At 47.9% G+C, this 22914-nt stretch overlaps 1 protein-coding gene across 19 annotated transcripts in view; it reads left to right on the top strand.

Annotated features, from left to right (window-relative positions):
* PTPRT (protein tyrosine phosphatase receptor type T) overlaps window positions 1-22914 on the top strand; it is a gene marked incomplete at its 3' end in the record, with an annotated part of 976718 nt that overhangs the window by 728410 nt on the left and 225394 nt on the right. For all 19 annotated transcript variants that reach the window (XM_080686646.1, XM_080686642.1, XM_080686645.1 and 16 more), the window contains exons 10-11: window positions 7549-7750; window positions 9267-9369. In XM_080686646.1, the coding sequence (XP_080542772.1) occupies window positions 7549-7750; window positions 9267-9369 (305 nt within the window). The remainder of the gene's footprint in view (window positions 1-7548; window positions 7751-9266; window positions 9370-22914) is intronic.

Below are 22914 nucleotides of genomic sequence, written 5' to 3'. Positions count from 1 at the left end.
ACTTTGCTGAATGCTAGCATCTCACATAGCCATAGCATATGGGTCAAAATGGAGAATTCATGTCTGTGCATTACGATGGACTAAACATCCACACCTTTTTGTTGTTGTTTTGTTTCTTCCTGATTTTCTATGTTTTTCTGCAGATGTCCTATTCTCCCTCCTAGGTTCCTGCATAGCATTTAGGTGTCATGCCTCCTCATTCTCCTTCAATTGGTGACAGTTTCTCAATCTCTCCTTGTTTTCATGACTGACATTTTCTAAGAGTACTCAGTGTTTGTCTGATGTTTTCTCATTAATGGACTGAGATTCTGGGGGTAAAAAAGACCACAAAGGGTATATACCCTTCTCATCACATCATGCCAGAGGGCCCTTAATCTCAACCTTATTTATCATTGACAGTGTTGATCTTGACCACTTGGTTAAGGTCATGTCTTCCAGGTCTCTCCACTTTAAAACTATTATTTTCCCATGTTCTTTCCAAGAGAGCCCACATTCAAGGAGAGAGGAATTAGGACCTTCCTTCTGGGAGATGTCAAAGAATTTGTGGTTTTATGATGAAACCACCACAACAGTAGCTAGGAAATCTGGGGAAGATAAACCCATAGGAATATTGTTTCACCCACCAACTTCAGATTCATCAGTGAATCCTGCCTACAGCCATTATAATTGAATTGAATGGTAAGGAAAGTTTTCCCTGGCATGTGCTGCCTTTTGTAGTTTAGCTTAGTCCCTTCATGCCGTAGGACTCAGCTCCAGTACTCTCAGCCATGGCTGTCCAATCGAATCTCTGGAGAGCTTCAACATGTGCCAATGCCCAGGCATGTGTATCCACAGCATGGATTCAATTAACCTGGGGTGGGGTCAGGCATTGATACTTTTTAGAAAGCCCCTGGGGCATTCTATGCTCTGGAGTCCAGGTTGAGGACCGCTGGCCCAGCCCAGCCCTCTGGCAGCTTCTTTGGGAAGCTGTCCTTACTCTGCCTGGCAGAACTGGTTGCTCCCAGATCTGTGTTCCCAAAAAGACTTCGTTCCCTGCAATATCCATCAATCCTGTCAGGAACAAGGATTTCTTCATTGATATCTCTTCGGAGCCCAGATTAAAGTCTAGTACCGAGTGGGTTCTCAGTGAACATCTGTTGGCTGAGAGAATGAATTCATCTCAATAGAACAAAAGCATTCACTGTCTGGCCACAAAAGTGGCAGGTCCCTGCACCCTCACTGGCTCAATAGTACTGGAAACACCAGGCACAGCAGTACACATGTCAGTCATAATCTTTTTTTCCTGCTGTTATCATAGTCCAAGGCTCTCTAGGAACAATGAGGGCCCATGGGCAAGAAGTCACGGACATGTGCATTGTGACCATCTGTGCATTCTCACTGTTTTTCAGAAGGAATGTGTTCCCATGTTATTTTTAAATTGCTAGGAAATCAATGAGTCAACACTACACTTCTGTCAAGTAGAGATTACCTTGAACTGGTCTCCTTTTGTGCGTTTGCCTTGGAGGTCACCAAGATAGCAAAGACCATCCCTGCACTGTAGATCAAAAAAGGAAGTAAATATTTTAACCAGTGTTTTGAGTTTACAGAAAATTAAATGAATTTAACCCTTTATACAATGAACTTTCCATGTTGATCTATTTTACATGTAGTCTTATTAATACTCTACTGTGTTGAGAATTGCAGAATCTGAGTTGGAAACCATTTGGAGAAATTTGGGAGCAGGTGGATGGATAACTTAAGGTGCTGACTCCCCTCTCCCCCAAAGGGTTTAGAATGAAGGCACCATGGATATAGTAAAAGCTATAGAGGATGTTTCTGGAATGTCAAGCTCAGGTGGGCAGGTTGTGACCCATTATATATGACAATTGATGCTATATGTGTTTCCTCAATATGGGGTCATCTATTTGGGAGGGAGCCCTTTTTACAGCCCTCTGGTCCTCCCAAGGCATCCCTGGGTGTGTGAATAGACTTATCCAAGTTTTTGTCACATCACGGCACCTACTATGGTGAAGTTGAGGCAGCAGAGAACACTTCATGAGCTGTGGATTTCCCTCCATTCTTCCAGCAGGCCACACAATCACACACATAGCTGCCCTCACCTCTGCTCAGGTGTTGAGCATGTCACCTCCTTTGGCCTCAGCTTCCTCAGCAGAGGAATGGGAATAACCATAACGAATTCATACCATTTTTTGAGGCTTAAACAAGGCGATTTTTATGCGAAACCCCTCTCACAGTGCTTCGCACATAGCAAGTGCTCCAAATGGTGTTGTTGTCATGATTGCATCTTCTGATCAGCTGCTCTTGAGTCCTGGCTGCATCCCTCATCATTATCTCTTATCTTCCCTTAACTCCCATGTACCATCTCATCCTCAGAACCTGAGTCTTGTCAGACAGATGCTCTATCTCAGTGGTTGGCAAACCGCGGCTCGCGAGCCACATGCAGCTCTTTGGTCCCTTGAGTGTGGCTCTTCCCCAAAATACTGCGGCCTGGGTGAGTCTATTTTGAAGAAGTGGCATTAGAAGAAGTTTAAGTTTAATAAATTTGGCTCTCAAAAGAAATTTCAATCATTGTACTGTTGATATTTGGCTTTGTTGACTAATGAGTTTGCCGACCACTGCTCTATCTGAACATGGGACTACAGAGTCTTACACCGTACCGAGCCCAGTGCCTGGAGCACAGCATGGCCCATTCTACGCATGTTCAAGTTCTTCCTGACGGGGCTCTTCAAAGGAAACCGTTTCCTTCTGTTCTCCCTGCCTCTCTTGTCCCTGCCTCTTCAGTTCAGGGTAGAAGAGCTACTTGTTCTTTGCTCCATTGATGGAGCCTTGATGCAAAGGCTAAAGTTGCATTAAAATTATTATTTATCCCTTAAGGATCCCAAGACTCAGAGAGGTTAAGCAAATGTTTCAAGCCACATAGCTAGTTTGATCATTCATTTACCCATGCAAAAGGAAGAAATATGTAACAAAAACCAGGTAAGATCTTTGCCCTCTTGGAGCTTAAAGTCTAGTACAGGAGTCATCCACCGCTTTCTACACAGGACCAGAGAGAAAATATTCATGATTGTGTGGGCCATGGGGTCTCAGTCGCAACGACTTAATTCTGCCATTGTCGTGTCTAAGCAGCCAAAGATAAAACATACATGAATGGCACAGCTATGTGACAATACATTTTTATTTACAAAACCAGATAAGGGACCGAGTTTGGCTTTAAGGCTTTACTTTTGCAACCCCTGGGATAGTGGGAAAGGGACTCACAATGAAATAATTGCATGACTAAATGTAAAATTCACAGTTCAAAGAGGAGAGTTGTGACTCTGGGTACATGGAGGATGTGGGGGTCAGGGAAGGTGCTCATGACAAGTATCATTTCAAGTAAGATCTAAGGATGAGGAGTCATGAACTAGGTGAGAAGGAGGCATGGGAAGGAAAACAGTGTTTTGTGTTGACAGAACAGCTTGTGCAGAGGTCCTATAGCAAAAAGGACCATGGCTCATTTTTGACACTGTGATAAGGCCTAGGCTGCAAGAGGGAGCCCAAGAGAGGCCAACTCATGGCATGAGCTGATGAAGACCATGGGATAGCAATGTGGTCTGAATCCGGAGAGCTGTGGATTCTAAGGGATGGCGTGATTGGATTCTCATTTTGAAGTCCTCACTCTGGCTCCTGGGATCCCACTGATGGAGACCAGAAGAGACTGGGTGGCCTCGATCACATTGTTGCAGCCGGAGCCCAGTCCCTGGAGTCCGTGTTGACATGCAGCTCAGCACCCTTTCCCCAGCTCACCCTTTATTTTATGTTTGCTGGTCCAACAAATCTCTCTCTTTCTCTTCTTCCAAATGAAGATTCACATTGCATTAGGTATTTTATGGCCATAGCTCCATCCCATTCCATTTTTCTCACCTTCCTTCTTTCCCTCCCCAGCCTGAGCCCCCACAAGTTGCAAGTTCATAAAACTTACAAGTTTAATTTTTTCAAAGACGGTTTCTGACAAAGCAGCGGGGATTCGGCTTGGTGAAGCCCTCCATAAAAAATTGAAGACACGCTATATTAACATACATTGATTTATTCATAGTGTTTCATTACAAGTAAGTGAGGATCCTGTAATACCAGGAAAGGTTAGGAGAGCAGGGGAACACGGTAGATTATATTGACAGCTTGGTGGAAATTGAGTTCCTTCTGGATTGAATTTGGAGGGCAGGAAAGGAATTGGCTAGTAAATAAGGCATGAGCTTTACCTCCCAGTGCCTGTATATCAATGCAGTTGCCACCAGCCCAGCCAGGGGGACTAGGGAGAGATTTCAAAAGGATGCATATGCATGTCTTCCCCTCCTGTGGTCTGGGGTTCCCAGCCACAGGCAGAGTTCTCTGAACCTGTTCCTCCTCCTGCCACTGGGGACACCTGGAGTCCAGCTGCACACTGAACCCTCAACTCCCCCATTTGCTCACCACTCTGCAGTCACACTGGGCTTTCCTCACCCATTTGCTCACCACTCTGCAGTCACACTGGGCTTTCCTCAGTACTCAGGAGCCTTTTCCAACCAGGGCCTTTGCTCAGGCAGCTCCCTCAACCCAGAACCTGGAACACTCTTTTCCCTGCTCTGAATCCCTATCATCCTCGGGCATTAGTTCAGTTCTGCCCGGTGATACCCCCTGTGTTGTCTTAGTTAGGTGTTTCTCAGATGCAGACCCCTGAGACTAAGGTTTGAATTCCAGTGATTACTGAGAAGTTTAAAAGACACGAGGGGGTGGGGAAGAGAAAGGAAGGTAACCAATGGTGGGTATGCTTCCCACCCAGCTCCCTGTGGAGCCAGAGGAGGAGACTCCCTTGGGGAAGCCCCCTAGGGGGCTGCAGAGGCAAGAGGGGCCTGGGAAAGGCGTGACCCACATCCCATCCTTCCAGTGGGTGTTCACTGCCAGGCACTTCCTGCCAGCGCCTAAGCACAAAGCCCTCGAGCAAAGAGGCAGACGTGTGTCGCTTGCCTGACAAGGGCTGGACCTGCCCAGTCTCTGCTTGCAAAATGCCCAAATCCTTCAATTCTGGGCATTTCTTCTCCTGGGCTCACTCTGCTGCAGGCAGAAGCTGGCCTTTCTCCTAGACACGTGGCCTCAACTGCTACAGCGCTTCATACAAGAGAGACAAGTTACCTCTTTCTCCGAAAACGTTTGATACCCTTGCCAGAAAGAAAGAACTGCTTAGTTTTGAAGTGAATGGGTGTGTTCCCTTTTCCGCCTGAGTGTGGCCTTCCTGTCAAGCATAGGACATTCATGGTGGAGAACAAAGTGACATAGGTGCTGTGGAGTTGACTTACCTCGCTCTAGAAGAGAAGACCCCGAGGATGGGGTCTAACTTGTATTCATTTGGGGACCCAGCAGCACCCCATGCAGGTCCTAGAATCCAGGGCTATATGGGAAACATTAATGAAGGAACACTAAGTGAATGAATAAAGGTGCCCTTCCATTGATGCAGTGTGTCTCCCAGTGGGACAGGGGGGTCCTATATAATAAAAGCCTAATATGCTAAGTGTCGACCATTCGTTCCACGGTTCAACCAGTCGCTATGATGTGCACTGACCACCAGATGCCTCGACCAGTAGGTTAGCTTGCTGCTGGGGTCCAGCCAGTACGGTCTGGGCAAGACAGACCGGACACATGCTGGAGCCCTCCCGCGGTCCCTCCCTGGCCTCAGTCATGCACCAGTGGGGTCCCACAACCTGGCCTGCACCCTCTCACAATCCGAGACCCCTTGGGGGATGTCAGAGAGCTGGTTTCAGTCCGATCCCCACAGGCCAGACCGAGGACCCTAGTTTAGAAGAAAGAGCACAGGTTTTCGAGTCTAAGGGGCCTGGATGTGGTCCTGGGCCCATGACTGAATACTGAACAACTACGAGAGCGCACAGTCTGCAGCTGCACGTGCATCTCATGTAGCAGCGTGAATCTCACGGCATAATGTGGAGCGAAAGAGGCCAGACACTGAAGAACACCCTGTGTGACTCCATTCTCATAAAGTTCAGCAGCAGACAAAACAACCGTGTGCCGTTAGAGGCAAGGATAAAGGGTACCTTGCCATGGGTGGTGGGTAAGGATTGAAGTGGCGCGAGGGGGAAATTTGGGGTCTGGTAATGTCCTCTCAATTGGGTGCTGATTATACGACTGTGCCCAGTTAGTAAAAATTCATTGAGCTGTAGAGTTTTCTGTGTGTTTTATGCTCTAATAATATATTTTAATAGAACAAACTAGATAAAATAAATAGACAAAAAAGCCTGTATTTGCCACATTCACCAATGTTTAATTTAGAAACGTAAGTACTCCAAGTGTGATCCATGGAGCCAGTGCCAGGATGGCAACCATTTGGTTACTTTCACAGCAGGTTAAGTGCAGAACTTGAGCGTGAGCCTTCTATAGTGCCTTGGCATTGCTGTGACATCCAAGTGCACAGTCAAGGGACATGTCTTCTTGCACAGAGGGTAGACCAGTCTGGCTATATCGCCAGACTCACATGACGAGTCACATGTGATGTGGTCTTTGGATTATCATGCGTGTGCAATGGATTAGGAATCTCAGAACTGGGCCTTCCCCATAGATATGTTGAGAAATGCTGATTTAATGCAAGTTGTTTCAAACCGAGCCTCGGTTTCTGCATCGCTAAGATGAGAATTAAGTATCCCGATGCCCCCAAGGTTGGGGGAAGACAAGCAGTGTAATGCATGAGAAAAATGCAGATGACGTCACCTGCAGTAAGGGGTGAGGACTGCATTTTTAACTATCCAAATAATTCTTCTTGAGATGCCTCTCTCTCACAGATACGCTGTCCAATGTGGTGGCCGCTAGCCACGCAGGACTACTACACTTCGAAATGTGTCAGTACGAATGGAGAGGTGCCATGGGCAAACTACATATGAGATGTCTTAGAATTCATGTGAATACATATAGACTATATTTATTCATATTATAAAATATGAATATAAAATATCTCATGCCGAAACCAGTTTGGCTCAGTGGATAGAGTGTCAGCCTGCGGACTGAAGGGTCCCGGGTTCGATTCCGGTCAAGGGCATGTGCCTTGGTTGCAGGCACATCCCTATTGGGAGGTGTGCAGGAGGCAGCTGATCCATGTTTCTCTCTCATCGATGTTTCTCGCTCTCTATCCCTCTCCCTTCCTCTCTGTAAAAAATCAATAAAATATATTTAAAAAAATATATATCTCAGTAACTTTCTGTAAATTACAGGTTGAAATATTTTGCATATATTAGGTTTGACAAAATATAATATTTAAGTTTTTTACTTTATTTGTATTTCAATGTGACCACTAGGAAACTAAACAGCTTGCCTGTGGCGTGGTTGTGTTTCTGTGGGGCAGCGGTGGTGCAGAGGGCCGGCGGTGGCTGGTTTCGAGGCTGGGTAACCTGTAAGGTGGACAGCAGCATCAGAACTCACTGACCAAGCCCACGTGACTTCTCCTTTCCTCCCCTGAGGTCCCTCCACGTGAGCGCTGTCCAGCTTCCTGAGCCAGGTGTTAATGGGTTTGCTTGCTTGCTTGTTGTGCAGATCAACTATAAGGCTGTTGGCTCCCTGGACCCAAGTGCTGACCTCTCCAGCCAGAGGGGGAAGGTGTTCAAGCTGCGGAATGAAACCCACCACCTCTTTGTGGGTCTGTACCCAGGGACCACCTACTCCTTCACCATCAAGGCCAGCACAGCAAAGGGCTTCGGGCCCCCCGTCACCACTAGGATCGCCACCAAAATTTCAGGTATCTCTCTCAGAAAGTGGTTGCTGCTTTGTTTTTCCCCATGCCTCATTTTCCTGGGAGTGAAAAAAGGCCGCTTGGTTGCGGGCACATCCCCAGTGGGGGGTGTGCAAAAGGCAGCTGATCGATGTTTCTCTCTCATCGATGTTTCTAACTCTCTATCCCTCTCCCTTCCTCTCTGTAAAAAATCAATAAAATATATTTAAAAAAAAAAAAGAAAAAGAAAAAAGGCTGGAGCCAGCTGTTGCCGTGTGGTACTGGAGATCAAGACGATGCTGTCCCTCCTATGTTACCTCTGTGGTCTCACAAAGAAAACCCAGTGCACACACTTCCTAATGCGTAAAAGTTATACTAATTAGACCAGAGGGCATACTGCGCGATTCACCAAAAATTAGACTACACAGTTGCATTAAGTAGTACTTTATTTTTTTTCAGACACATTGGCTTGTAAAAATGTGATTTATTTTCAGGAATATTCCTTTTAGCACGGTAGGGCCCAGCAGAGGTCTTCATGAAGTGTCTGATGAATGAATGAATGTTACAAAGTCACAATGGTCCGTGATTTCCCCTGCAGTCTCCAGTAGGGCCCCTTCTACCATCAGTCAGCATCAGGCAGAATTACCTAAGAGCCTTTTCTACAATTTATATTGTTTCAGAATATCTATGCAATTCTGGTCGGCATGCATACATATTTTGCATAACAGACCCATGGTGTTTTTGGTCGCTTAATGTTTTCACTTCTGTTTATACCATAAGCATTTTCCATGTTGCTACATTGCTTTCATTATAATGTTCTGTCAAGCGGATGGACGTAATTTAATTAAACATTCCCCTGTGGTTGGATATATTTGGGGCTTCCATGATTTTATAAAATAAGGCTTCAATAAACATGCTACAGAATAAAGTTTAATTCATCGGTTTGGATTATAACTTTGGGATTAAATTCCAGAAATTGAAATACTGAATTAAAAGGGATGTGGATTTTAATAGCTCTTAATACAAATGGCTACCTTCCCCAGGGATCAAAGTGAGTTTCACTCCTGAGGGGTTGGGGATGAGGAGGGTCTCATGAGAAAAAAAAAAAAAAGAAGAATCACTCATCACTGTTGTAATTTACATTTTTAATGTGCTTAACAAGGTTGACTGCACTCACATCTTTATTGAGGACTTATATTTCCTGCATTTATCTGTTTATTCATATGGGACTTTTTTATTTCTGGGGGTTATTGGCCACATCTCTGCCACCCTTCCCCAGGCTCTGCAGCACCTTGAAGGAACCCTCAGCCTGGTTGGAGGTCAGGATCTTCTTTGCTGAAATCCTGGGATGCCATGTGACTCTCATCTAAGCTTCCCCAAACGTCCTCCTTCCAGTCAGTCATCCTGAGTGTCATAGGGGTGGCCTCAAGGGGAATGAATGAATGAATGAATGCTACACAGTCAGGATGGTCTAGGATTTCACCCCCGTGAGTGGGGCTTGGGACCTGTGCTGAGCTCCACACTCTCTCTGTTCTCTGCCCAGCTCCATCGATGCCCGAGTATGACACAGACACCCCACTCAACGAAACGGATACGACCATCACGGTGATGCTGAAGCCTGCTCAGTCCCGGGGAGCCCCTGTCAGGTAGGAGGTGCCTTCGTCTGGAGTTCACAGCTTCCCTTCTCTGCACCAGGCATGCCTCCCACTGAGGCATGTCACCATCAGTGCCCGGGCCAGGACTGGCCAGGAGCCAGGCTTCCTGGAGGAGGAGGGCCAGAAGCCCACACCCAGTTCAGCCGGCCCCTGAGCCAGGAGCCTCTCTCTGCACAATGGGTGTTGGAACCGATTCTGAGGGAGCATGCCGAGGCAGACCTGAGGAGGCTGGGAGAGAACCTTCTGGAACACATGGACAGTAAATGTATTTAGTGGGTTGGGAGCCTGGAGACAGAGTCTCCTGCCCAGATTATCTTTCCATGTCTGACTGGCATTAATAAACTTGCTGAACTCTGAATCCTGCCTGCTCAGAGACATGAATGGGGCCAGACCTGTGGGGTGGGCCAGCGTAGGGCCTTAGAGTGCCAGGGTTCCCCATTGGGGCTTGAAGTCCGAACCCGACTGCTGATTTTTGCAAGAGGCTGCTAGGGGTCAGGAGCATGTTTATGGTCCAGGCGATAAAAGCCTCTCCATGGCTGAGCTGTCCCAGTGCAAAGTCCTGGCACGTGGCTACAAGGAAGGTGGGCATCTCTTTTAAACCAGCTACACTTTGCACAGGGGCAGCAGCTCCGAGCTTGACTGCTAGCTTTGCTCAGCGATCAAAGGGCGGCAGTCCCTTGAAATCAAGCAGAGTGTTGGGTGAAACAGCTTTCAAATGGGCTCAGTCCAGTTCAACAAGCATGCATTGAATACCTTAGATGCCCGGAAGGGGAGGGCCACAGGGGATAAAAATGATTCATTTACTTAGCCATTCAACAAGTATGTATGGGGCACTCCCTTTGTGCCAGGGACTGTCTAACTGCTTAGGAGACAGCAGTGGACTAGCCATGAACTCATGGTCGAAAGAAAGCCAGACTCTCACTGGGGAGACAGACACATGAAAACATAATTACAACACAGTGAATGCATACGGAGATGTGCCTTGGTCGTGATGAGGGCTCGGAGGGGTGAGTTCCCAGAGGAGGTGACACTGAGCTAGATCTTAAATGTTGTATGAGATTTTGCCAAAGCAGTAAGAGGATTCAGCGTGAGCAAAGGCATGGGGGACAGAAGCAGCCTGCTGTCCTGGGAGCAGCCAGGAGTGGTTATGTCTGCTTCGGCATAAAGATGAAGGCAGCAGTGGCGGTGGCAGTGGGGCCATGTTTGAGATGCTCAGGTTTCTCTGAGGAGCCCTGGGGAGCCATATGCAGTGTGACTTTTATGAAACTGGAGACTAGGAGACCAGCCAGGAAGGAGGCTATTGAGATGGTCTAGTTATCTGTTTTCCCACCTGGATCCAACTCTACCCAGAAATTATAGGCAGTGCAGCAGATCCAATCAGTTGCCCACAATTAGTAAGTTCCCCTCAATTTCGTGGGCTTTGAACAATGTTCTGTTCCAAGTCAGGTGAATCTTCAGACCTTGCAGCAGGCGTGTGTAGTGTTTGTGGGACACCTGAGCTGAGAACTCTTGCCTTGTCTCCTGTGCATAGGTTGTTGAGGGACTGACCTGGCTGTGGTGAGCCCAGGCAGGTGGTGGCTCTTACACCAAATAGCTACTGAATTACTTGATTTTATTCCTGTTACTTTCATGCAACATTGTCATGCAATTCTGTCTATACACCGAGATATTATTATCTTCCTTTTCAGATATTATTATTCTCATCCTCAGGCTCAGAAATTCCCATGAGTACACAGACAATAAGTAGGGAAGCTGAGACTGAACGCAGGTCCTCCAGGTGCTAAATCACGTGTTGCACTTCGGCCACCTTTGCCTGCCTCCCTTTCACAGCTTGTGCCTCTTTAGGAAGCAGCACTGGCCATGTTTCAAAAATATTGGAAAGCTTTCCAGATGGCAAAATAGGGCCCAGAAAAGAGAAACAGTGTATCCAATGTTGCACAAACCATTAGCAGCTGACCCCACACCCAGGACTTGTACATAGTTGACCCAGGTATCCCCTTTCACTCTGCAAGCCTACAAAACTACCTACAGAGGGACCTTGCCACCTGGCTCCACCGTGGCTTCCTGGTGGGTATGGATTCAGTCCACTCCCCACAGCCTCCTCTATGGGACAATGAAAAGGATGGGAGCTTAGTGACAGGGAGCCTGGGTTCAGAACACTGCTGTGCAACCTTGGACAAGATACTTAATCTTTCTGAGCCTGAATTTTGCTTATCTGGAAAGTACAGAGGGTAATGATTCCATAGAGGCTAAATAACATATAGAGGTAAGCCACAGCAAGTCAGAGTTAGTTTCTTCGTTGGCTTTTCTGCTTTTCTTTGGAACTTAGGAAGGTCTGTTCAAAATGGATTTTGAGAAATCTATCCTGCCACAAGGTCACAGTGTTGCCTGCTTCCTTCCTATTCAAATTTACAAAACTTTTCGAGACCCTGATTCTATGGTGGGGATGGAAAGCCTTTGCTTTTTTCCTTAAGATCCCTAACTTCTTTCCAGCACAAAGTTTCCAAAAAACTTTTTTAAATTGTACTGAGAAATAAGCAATATGGGTCCAGCAGCATAAAGTTAAAGTTTGTACAGAGGACTAGAGTCCCATCCTCAGGGTAAATCAGATTATATGTCCATGAAACTCTGAAAACTCATCAAAGTAATTAGCACCACAGTTTATTGAGCAACTACTGTGTTCCCGGAATTTAACCTTGACTAACCTAAGGGTAGGATCTTTCTGTTAGAAATGAGGAAGCTGAAATTCAGTCACAGAGCCCACAATTGATGAAGCTGGGACTAGGATCCAGGCCTGCCTGACTCCAGAGACCAGCAAAGGGGGCCTCTGAGCAGCCCAAACAGACGTTCCTGGAAAAACTCTTCCAGTTCCCACAGAGAGAAGCCCCTTGCACTTTCCCTTGAGCCTGCATGCTCTTAGCTTGCCCATCTGTTTGGTAATCTCATGCATCCTAAGACCACAGTAAATTGAGAGGTGGGAATGGAAGTGCCCAGGAGCAATGAAAAATGACAGTTGGCAGGGAGCAAAAAAAAAACAACAATAACAACAACAAAAAACAGGAGAACTCTATAAAACTGACATAGGAACTCAAGAAATTAGGAGGTCTGCATGCTGCAGCTCCTCACAGCCACGGTTGTTCATCCATTGTTCCTGGCTCACCCCCCCAAAAAATGTAGCATTAGGCTGCATGTTTTCAAGTGCAAAGGACCTGCTAGCTTCCATCTAATGAGCAAGGGCTTGCTGCGTGCCTGTCCCCATAAATAAACAGTATCCTCACAACATGGCAATAGCAGTCTCTCCATTTTGCAGTTATGGGAACTGACACTAAGCCAACCCTCTTTCCACTAGAGCAGTGGTCGGCAAACTGTGGCTCGCGAGCCACATGCGGCTCTTTGGCCCCTTGAGTGTGGCTCTTCCACAAAATACCACAGCCTGGGCAAGTCTATTTTGAAGAAGTGGCATTAGAAGAAGTTTAAGTTTAAAAAATTTGGCTCTCAAAAGAAATTTCAATCGTTGCACTGTTGATATTTGGCTCTGTTGACTAATGAGTTTGCTGACCACTGCACTAGATCCTAGCACCTCCCTAGGAGGAAGCTGTGCATGACATATTTCGGTGACATTACCATGGGAAAAAATGAAAATAAATGTCACTGCTCAAAGGGGCAATGCTTTGTGTGTGGAGAGGTCTGGCTGCATTTCTTTCCAAGGCTCTGGATCATTGAGGATGGATACACTCCTTTTCGGATTTATTTTCAGACTGTTGCTTGGGCCTTTGACAAAAAGGGCAAGAGACTAACCAGTGCCACCCAGCAAGTCTTTCAGGACAGCTCTCACGACAGCAGTGGCTGCATCACAATAGATTTCCGTTACCTTAGCTCTTTTTCACCTTGAGGTCAGGACACTATGATGCCCAGTTGGGAGGCAGTTGACCAATAGGTCATTCAACAAATTGTGCATTTGCTGTGTCCCAGGAGCGGGAGATATGTGGGTTATAGCAGGAAACGGGACAGGCGCACACCTGTCCTGAGGCTTAGCATCCAGTAAGTGTTCCTGGGAATGGGGCAGGGAGCAGGGGCCTTAAGCAGGGAAACAAACAAGATAATGAAACTGGACCGGCAAGACAAGGCCAGGAAGGAAGTGACTGTGTTGGTTGAGAGGAGAGGACTGGCTAGAGAGATGAGCACAGGGGGGCCCCTGTGGAGTTCCGCAGGTCAAGGAAGAGGAGAATTGAGAAAATGACAAAGTCCGTGACTGCAGCACATGAAGAGCTTACTCGATGCATGGGGTCAAGGATGCCTGGGATCCTGTTTCATAGTTGATAGTTCCTTTAATTTCATTGAATCATCTGATTACCATTTACAGTAGGTCAGCTGGGTGGAAACACCATCTCCATTTCTGAAGATGAAGCTGTATTCTAAGGTGTTAAATGACTGGCCCAAGGTCACCAAGCTTGTTACCGGTACAGCCAGGACATGGCCCTCACTTCCTGCCTTGGCGTTCATTGCTCCCCTAGAAGGTTCTGTGTTTCCCATGCCTGGGACGTTGAGTGATGACTGAGTAACCATTCAATGGAGATGCTGTCAGCTCGGAAGTGAGGGGGAGGTGAAAGGATGCCTCAGAGCCCTTCACTCTGGGTTGTGTGAGCGAGCCTTAACTTGAACCTCAGCATGTCTCTCTCTGAGTGGGGTCTGCCTGTCCTCAAACAGCAACATAGCTGAGCCCCAACCCCCAGGCCTCGCCAGCAGGGCTCTGTCCCTGCTCAGCATACTCCGGCCCCTGCTCAGCCCCTTGCTGCCCCTTGGGAGCCCCTTGGGTCTGACTCTGTCTGGTGGAACTGAGCGGGCCGGAGGCGAGGAGGGGAGGTGGGGAGGGAAAACTGCCTGTGGGGCTCCCGCACCCTCCTCTCTCCAGCCAAACCACGTCGGCAGCTTGGCCTATATTTCTAATACTCCACAATAGAGATTTATTGCTTTTGCATTGCTATCCCCAGGCCTTCAAAGATTTATTGGTTTTTAAGTGACAGAATCCCAGAATTGCTTAAAAGATCAATCAAACAGTGACTAGAATCTAATATTCAGCTCTGACTTGAACACGCCGGGCCTTCTTCCTCCACGCCCCACCTGTCATGCTGATGTATCTGTAGTAACCTTCCTCAGAAAGTAACTTGGCCATGAATTAATCACCCCTAATGCAGTCCCTGAAGTAGAGCCGGGAAGAGCCCCGGATTCTGTAGCAGACCCTCCCCTGGGTCCCCAGCTGGCTTCCTTAGAGGCACCCCTTTCTCCCCCCCACCCTCTCCTTCTCACCCAGTCAGTCAGGGTGCCCATCCACTCAACCTCATACTCAGCTTGAGAATTAGCTCTTTCTTCTCTCACCTGCCCCCCCCCCGCCCCCTCCTAGCCTGCCAGGGCGCCTTGCTGGTTTCCCTGGCAAACATTTATCATCTTTATCCACCCCCCACAAGCTGCTGGAATGGTCCTTCAGATGCACAAATTGGATCAAGTTAACTTTTCTGCTTAAAATTCTTAAATGGGTCACTGGCTTTCTACCACATTTAAGTTCAAGCTTCTTAGCATGGAATTCAAGGCCCATCAGAATCTGGCCCTAACCCATTTCTGGTTTTATTTCCTTTCGCTTTGCCCTCTTACCAGACTTTGCTCAAGTGCCCTGTGTGCTTTCTTCATCATTCCTTCCTGAGCTTTTTATTGGGCTACACATGTGTTGCATGTTTTCTCTGGGTTTATTTCATGTGTGTTCCTCACTAGACTCTGAGCTTCAAGAAATGGGTAGGCTTGACACTAATAGATCCCCTTGCCTGGGGACAGTGTCTGGCATTTAGTAGATACTAAAAATAAAACAAAACAAAAACATAAGTGAGTAAATCAGCACAGCTGTTTTGCACACCTGGCAGGAGCCAGGTGCTGGGACTGTGCAGGTGCACTTCACAGGCCCTGCGTCAGCTGCCCCCTGATCTGTAGTTGCTGTCCAATGGAACTTCCTGCCGTGATGAAAATGTCCTATCTCTGTGTTGTCCAAATAGTCACCACTAACTACATGTGGCTGTTGAGCACTTAAAATATGACTGAGGAATTGATTTTTTTCAGGTTGTGGCTAGTGGCTACCAATTTAGATGGTGCAGGTCTTTAGGAAGAACATTCAGAAAAAGAAAAAAAAATGCTGATGAGCCTGTGGACTTGGCTAGAGGTTCCTGAGAGTTCAGGTGCACAGGCATTCATCCTTAGCCTGGTGGCTCAGGGCAGGAAGAGCTTTTTGGAGGCAGTGTTGCCTGAACTGGGACCAGTCGGATGAGGGGGAGTGTGCTTAGTGATGAAGGGAAGCATGTGACCCAGGAGGAAGCAGCCTATGCAAGAGCCAAGGCAGAGAAGGTGTACAGTGTGTTCCTGGGACCACCGTGGGCTGCAGCAGAGAGCGGGGGAGCGTCAACGAAGCTGCAGGGGCCAGGTAAAGAAGGCCTTCACTTGGGGATTGGTCTTTGTCTTGACAGGTGTGGGGGGAACATCTGGTAGGCACATCCAGGACCATTCCCATCCTGCAGCAGAAGGCACCGGCTCCTCCTCGGGCTCCCACTCTGTCCTGGCCACTCCTCTGGCAGGGACTTGCGTTTTCCATCTCTACCAACCTGTGACCTCCTGTGTGGCCCTGACTATGGCCTTCCATCTCTCAGGCTCTTCCCGCCACAGCAGACGTGCCAGTTGGTACTTTGGGACAGCTCCTGGAAGCAGATCAAATCGGATGCAGTTGACTCATGGGGCACCCGTGGGCCAGTTACTTACTTTCTCTGAACTTCAGGCTGCTTGTTGGTAAAATGGGAATACATTACCAGGTCACAGATTGTTTTGAAGATCCAATCAGCTAAAGTGTGTAAAGTACAATTGGCAGTTATTCAACTTGTTCCTTAGCATGGCCATGCTGCTGGGACAGGAGCACCTGCCTGCCCCATAGCTATGGGATGGGGCGCTCTTGGAGCCCTGCTGTAAGCTGGTGCCTGTGTGCTGGGCTCCTCCCACACCACAGGAGCTCGGTCACATGCCAGGTGTTGGCAAGCATGTGACACATCAGGGAATGTGCAGTTATCTCCAAGGTTGTCCCCAAATCCTTGAAACAATGTTACCTTAACAATTGATCCTGAGATTTGAGCACCTTTCACAAACACCAAACCAAGCAGACAGGGCTAGGGTGTCTCAACTGCTGAAGGACCAGCAAGATAAGGTCAGCTGTACCCTTAAGTTGGAGGAGATGGCTCCTTAGGGTGTGAAATCAAAACAGAGAAGATCCAAATCCCCCTCAGGAAGGGGCATGGGGATCCACATGAGCTCCCTCAACTGAGATCTTATAGATATTGGGCACAGAGTGCGTAGACAGAAGCACACCAAGCAGGAGAGGTGAGACCAGATCCTAGGAGATGAGTCAGGTCTGTCTGTTACCTCGTTCATTTGTTTATCAATTCATTAACTAATTAAGTCAGTAAATATCTAATTTGAATTTGAACAAACAACCATGTGCCAGACACTGCTGAGCACTAAAGATCCAGAAATTATCAAAACAGGCCCACGTGCAGCTGAAATCCTAATGGTAGAGACAGCTCTGTGCAGAGGGAGCCATGGACACTGATGATAGGCTGTTACTAGCGGCAGCCAATTCTTATTGAGTCCATGTCACCAACTCCCCTCTGCTTTCAGCTGTAGCTGTGCTGGACAGTTCCATGGATAGTTGCAAGGTCCTGCCTTTTTCTGCTTTGCCTAGGTGCTTTCTCCAAAGCCCCATGGATCTTCATCAGTCTGAGCAGGCAGGTCAGAAGTGCAAAGGATTTAACACTGTCGGGGCAACCTTCAGCCAGTGGGGGAGGGGAGTCTAGGCATCCATGCCCTGCCTCCTGTCCTTCAGATGGACCCTTCTGAGGCTGGTGCCACACTATTCCTCACTCATTGCCTTTAGGATTGAGCCCATTTCCCAAATGTGAGCCAGCTCGACAATGCACACTTAATTGGTTTTCTTTCCTTCTACGTCTCTCTCCTTCCTATAAGAGGAGGGTCAGACTCAGTCCAGGGACGAAGTTAGAGAAACTGAAAGGAGGCCAGTAGGACAGCAATGGGTAGAAAACACAAGACGAGAAGCACAGGATGAGGTTGGGAGAGAGAGCCAGAGACCACAGTCTTTGTTTTTATTCCAAAAGCATTGAGGAGTCAAAAAAGGGGGTTTTAAGCAAGTGAACAAGGTGATCCATCTTACTTTTTTTAAAAGGTCTTTCAGACATCATTGTGGAGAATAGATCAGAGGGACAAGAGTGGCTCAGAGAGGCCAGCTGACAGTTATGGTTGTCAGGATGAGAAATGAGGATGAACCCAGTCAGAGTAGTAGTGGTGATGGAGCTCAGACTTGAAGGAGGTTGACTAGGTGGTGACTTTTCTATGGAGCTGGTGGTGGGTGTAAAGGAAAAGACATTGTCCAGGTGACTCCCATGTTTCTGGGTTGGTCATTGGCGTGGATGATGGTACCGTTCTCTGAGCCGAGGATTACTGAGGGAGGGAAGTCCAGGAGAGGCCAATGATGGTAAAGGTGGCTTGGGAACCAGTGGGAGAGGTAGCAACCAATTGGACAAGGACCCGATGTGTGGACCAGGTGAGCACTGGGGCCTCTGAGGTACCTTCTCCAAGGCAGTTAGGACGTGTGGACTGCTTTCATGGTGCCTGAGGCATGGTACACAGAGGGTGCCGCTCCAGCTTGGAGGACGAGAGGTATGTCAGATGGAATACTAGTAGACAATGGAACATGGCAAATGGCTTCTGAGGTCATTGTCAGTTCTTATCACTCCCCGATGAGCCTTCACGATCTTTTTGCATCTGACAGGTGCAGCTAGTTAGCACTATAGGCTCTGAAATACGTAACCATGAGCTCCAGGATAGATTGGAGATCCAGCCAATCTATATATATAAAAGCCTAATATGCTAAGTCTCCCACTGTTCGTTCAACTGTTCAACCAGTCACTATGATGCGCACTGACCACCAGGGGCAGATGCTCCAACTCGCAGATTAGCTTGCTGCTGGGCTCCAGCTGATCAGAACTGGGCGAGATGGGCCAGACATACCCTGGAGCCCTCCCACGGTCCCTTCCTGGCCCAATCATGCACCCGTGGGGTCCTCTGGCCTGGCCTTCAAAGGACCCCACGGGTGCATGATCGGGCCGGGAAGGGACCGTGGGAGGGCTCCAGGGTATGTCCGGCCCATCTCGCCCAGTTCTGATCAGCTGGAGAAGGATTGTGCCCTCTCGCAATCTGGGACCCCTCGGGGGATGTCAGAGAGCCAGTTTCGGCCAACCCCCGCAAGCCAGCCCAAGGGACCCCACCAGAGCATGAACCCGTGCACCAGGCCTCTAGTTTTTAAAGAAATAAGAAACGTCATTGGGGAGAAAAGGAAACAATTGCCAAATCTCTTCCACGATCCCTTTGATAGCTGTGAAGCCCGGAGTGAGAGCACATGAAACAATCACAGAAGGGTTTTGCTGGTCCATGGAGCTGCAGCGAGCAAAACTGGCATCGTTACCATCTGGTTCTCAGACAGCAGCCTCCGATGGTGTCCAGTTAGGATGGGCAAGTGAAACTGTTGGAGGGCTTATTGACGTGGGGTGGCCTGGGGAGTTCATGAGTCCCTGTCCATGTGGGGAGAGAGGAGAAACTGAGATTACATTTATATGCTCTTTCTCTAAACGTCATTGATTTTGCTTAGTTCCTGGCTCTCTGGGCCACCTTTTCTGGAGCCTGAAGACGAGGAGTGGGATGCACTGCACTTTGGAGTTGGGGGATGGGCAAGGAGACTTAGCTCTGCAAGTCATACCGCTTGTCGCCAAGCCTGAAAGTGTGCTGGGACTTCATTGCACCAGGTTGCAAAAGAGGAGGAGCCAGATACAAAAAGAAATGACCAGCAATAAGGAATAATGGGATAAATATGGCTGCAGAGCTGTTCCCTGTGGGGCTGTTCCACAGTGTACATATGGCGACTAAGGGGTCATGTAACTATGATGAATGGGATAGAGAAGTACCACCAGTGAAACTAACCAAGGAGACAGGGTCAGTCTGGTGAGGGTGGTACAGAACCGCAATCCGATTATCCAGGCAAAGAAAAGGAAAGAAGGGTGACACCCAAATAATTTAGGTGGCTTTGCATCCACATCTGCTCATCCTAGTTGCATTGCAGGTCTCCTTTTATCGGCCCCCCAAACAACCCAGCTTAGCAATATTGGCTCTGGTGTTGACGGATTCTGGATTATAGTCCTTAAGCTCAAACCAAGGAAGAAGAGCAGGTGTTTCAGGAAGAATATTTTAAAGGGAGCAGGAGCAGTTGCTGGAACATGAAGAAGGAAGAGTGTTCTATTTTGGACCGTCTGCCATCTGGAGAGATGGAGACGAGACTGCTGCTGGCATGAAGGAAAGCAGAGTGTGGTCGTCATGTTCACCTCCTACCACAGGGACTATTTAAATCCCAAAAGGCTGGGGTGCTGGGGAGGCATCTGAGCAGGGGCTTGAGAATTGGGATTCATATTCAGGGGGTGTTTGAGTGAATGACCTCGTCCAGGGAGAATGTGTATGAGAAGAGATGAGGGACAAGACAGAGATCTGTGCCACTCCAGGAACCACACAGGCAGAGCAGGTGTGGCCAGAGAGGTGGAAGAAAATCAAAGCAGAGTTCAAACATGAAAGCCAAAAGAAGAATCATTTTTAAAAAAGAAAGATGATCAACATTGTACAGTTTCATTTTCTCCAAGAACTGTGAGCAGGTCTTACCGTCAAAAAGAGACACACAATTTGATACAGGCCCATGGGAAAACAAAGCTGATGGTATCAACAAAAGTGCTTGGGCATGGAGCATAGAGTCCAAGCTTGATCTAAAAGGCCTGTGAAGGTAGAGGTGCAGATAACAGATACTGAAGGCCAGACAACCTCGATACTGTTGAAAACGCATACAGGGGTACAAAGTGGGGAGAGGCTGCAGAGACCGGAAGAGGGATTTGGAGAGTAAGATGGTCGAAGGGGAGGCTTCAGTAATGGAACCCTGCTATGGGATACTATGGCCGCGGGTATGACCATGTTGGCAGTGATGGTGGATGGATGGTAATGGCTTCACGGTGAAGGTCACCACAGCCAAGTGTGTCAAGGAAAACAGAGGCCAGGCTATGGATGGAAGGACAGTCTAAGTAGCTAGTTCTTATAATGCTAATCCTCTCCCCCTGGGCAGCTGGTGAAATCCTTTGCATGAGCCACAGTGTCTCTGCAAGATGCCTTCTCCTAGGTCTCACTTTTTCCCAGCATTTTTTTTCTGCTGACTTTTACTTCTCATGCTGCCCCCGGCCCTATGACAGTTGGCATCACTGCTTTGCCTCAGATCCTGCACAGCTGACAACCGATGGCTCTCCCTCTCTGGGTCTGCAACTGCCCGAAGGTCAGACTTTGCATTCGGAACTCCATCAGCACATTTCAATAGCCTGATCCACCGATGTGCTCCTGAGCCAGTGCATCCAAGGAGGATGGCTCTCCTGCAGAAACCTTCTGCACAAAGCTGGCTCTCGCTGGCTGCAGCTGCTCAGACGGATGCCTCCTCCGGGCAGCGGTGAGAGAAGTGATCCTGAAAGCCCTGGCTTTTTAGTAGGAAAAGGACAGCTTAAAGTTTAAAGTCTCCACCACTAGGCAGAAGAAATGGGTGCTTAACCCCCTTTCACAACACAACGCATTCTCTTCTTTACCAGTACATGTAGGCTCACTACGCCATTTATAAAGATTATAAACATAAAAAGGGCGTATTCATGGGCAGGGCAAGGGGCAGCAGCCCCAGTAACACAAGCAGTATTCAAGGGCAAGACTATAGACCTACGCTGTCTAATGCCTCAGCCAGAGCTATGTGGGATATTTAAATTAATTAAAACTGAATTAAATTATAGCTTCAATTCCTTAGTTGTACTGTCCACATTTCAAGTACTAAGTAGCCATGTGTGGCTAGTGGATACCCAACTGAGCAGCATCTCCACCATCACAGAGGATTCTGTTTTATTCCACTGCTCTAGGCCCAGGGAGGGCTGGTAAAAAGCGGGCAAGGTCCAGGTTTGGTTTCAGAGATGCCATGAATGTAGGCTTTTGAGACCCCGGGTAAAAGCCAGGGATTCTGTTATGAGAAATAAGAACTATAATGGGGGCTTAGACACAGGCATAAAAGGTAAGTCCCCACAGCCAGAGAGGGACCTATGGTTGAGCTGACTTGCTGCTGAGACGCTGATCTCCTCCACTAGACTTCCCAAATTCCATTGCTGCACCTCGCTGGGATGAAGTCTGGGAAATAGGTTACCCTGAGTTTTCAGACCTCAGTGAATATCACTTGGGGAGCTAGGAAAACTGAGATTCCTGCTCAGCCCAGGGGAAATGGGACAGGGCCTGAGAATCTGCATGTTGAACAAGCTCCCAGACAACGCCCGCCCTGCTGGGCTTGAACCACAGCTTGAGCACTCCTTGTCTATTCTGTAGGTGGCCTCGGGGCCGGGGAGGGAGCCTGTGCAGGGAACCAGGTATTTTCTTTCTGTGGTGCCAATGTTGATGCGTTCTCAAGGCTTGGAGAAGAGATTGTTTTGCATTTCGTTGTGGAGCTGCCCCTGTTGGTTTTACAGCTTTTCAAACCCTGGTGTTTCTTTTGGAATGTGTTTCAGCGGGGAGATAATCAGTGTTAGCTCATAAGAGCTGAACTCAGATCTCTGCCACCCCCTTCCTCTATCCTTGTCCACATGGGGGCCGAAAACACACCCCTATGTTCTGATGATGACGACAAGGACTGGCGCCTATAATAATCTGCGCTGTGTTGTTGTATGCTGATAGCATATCTGAATATATCACTTCTATGCAGATGTGGGGCTTATGGAGGAGATGGGTGTTTGGTGAGCCTGAGCAGCAGGATCCAAAAAGATCTGTATTCTCCTGTGGAAGGGTAGTGCATTCTGGGAGCACCAAATCCATTGCCTACTTTCACGCTATAAGAAGTCTCATATTTTCTAAAGATCAGACAAAATCTATTGAGTGCCCAAATGCTGCAGCAATATGGGCACGTCACTCAGCAGGTTTGGAATCTGTAGGCATTGTCCCCCGGGCCAGTTTTGATTATGTTCTTTCTCCTTTTATTGCAGTCAGCAAATCTGAATTTGCTATTGTGGGGAGAGCAGGAAGACAAGGGGGGAAAATGAAGGTTTTTAACCTTCAGAAAGTTCAGAGGTTCAGTCTGAATAAGCACAAAAATCTTTCTATGTGCCTCCGAATTCCTTGAATTTGCAGAACTGCACAGAATCCCAAGAGAACTACCTTGCACATAGGATGCAGGGCCTGCTTTGTAGCTAAAAGGCAGAGGAGAAATGGTGAGAGAGGAGCAGAATTAGAGTAAGTGAGAAGAGGAATCAATGGGGGAAAAAAGGAGCTTGGTCCCCATCCAGGCTAAGTTTCAGCCTATTGTTCAGTTTCTTCGCTTCAAAGCCATCTGCTCGCAGATAA

Source organism: Plecotus auritus (genome assembly GCF_963455305.1).
Source record: "Plecotus auritus genome assembly, chromosome: 8".
In the NCBI taxonomy this organism is placed as follows: domain Eukaryota; kingdom Metazoa; phylum Chordata; class Mammalia; order Chiroptera; family Vespertilionidae; genus Plecotus; species Plecotus auritus.
This window is presented reverse-complemented; position numbering and strand designations above follow the sequence as displayed.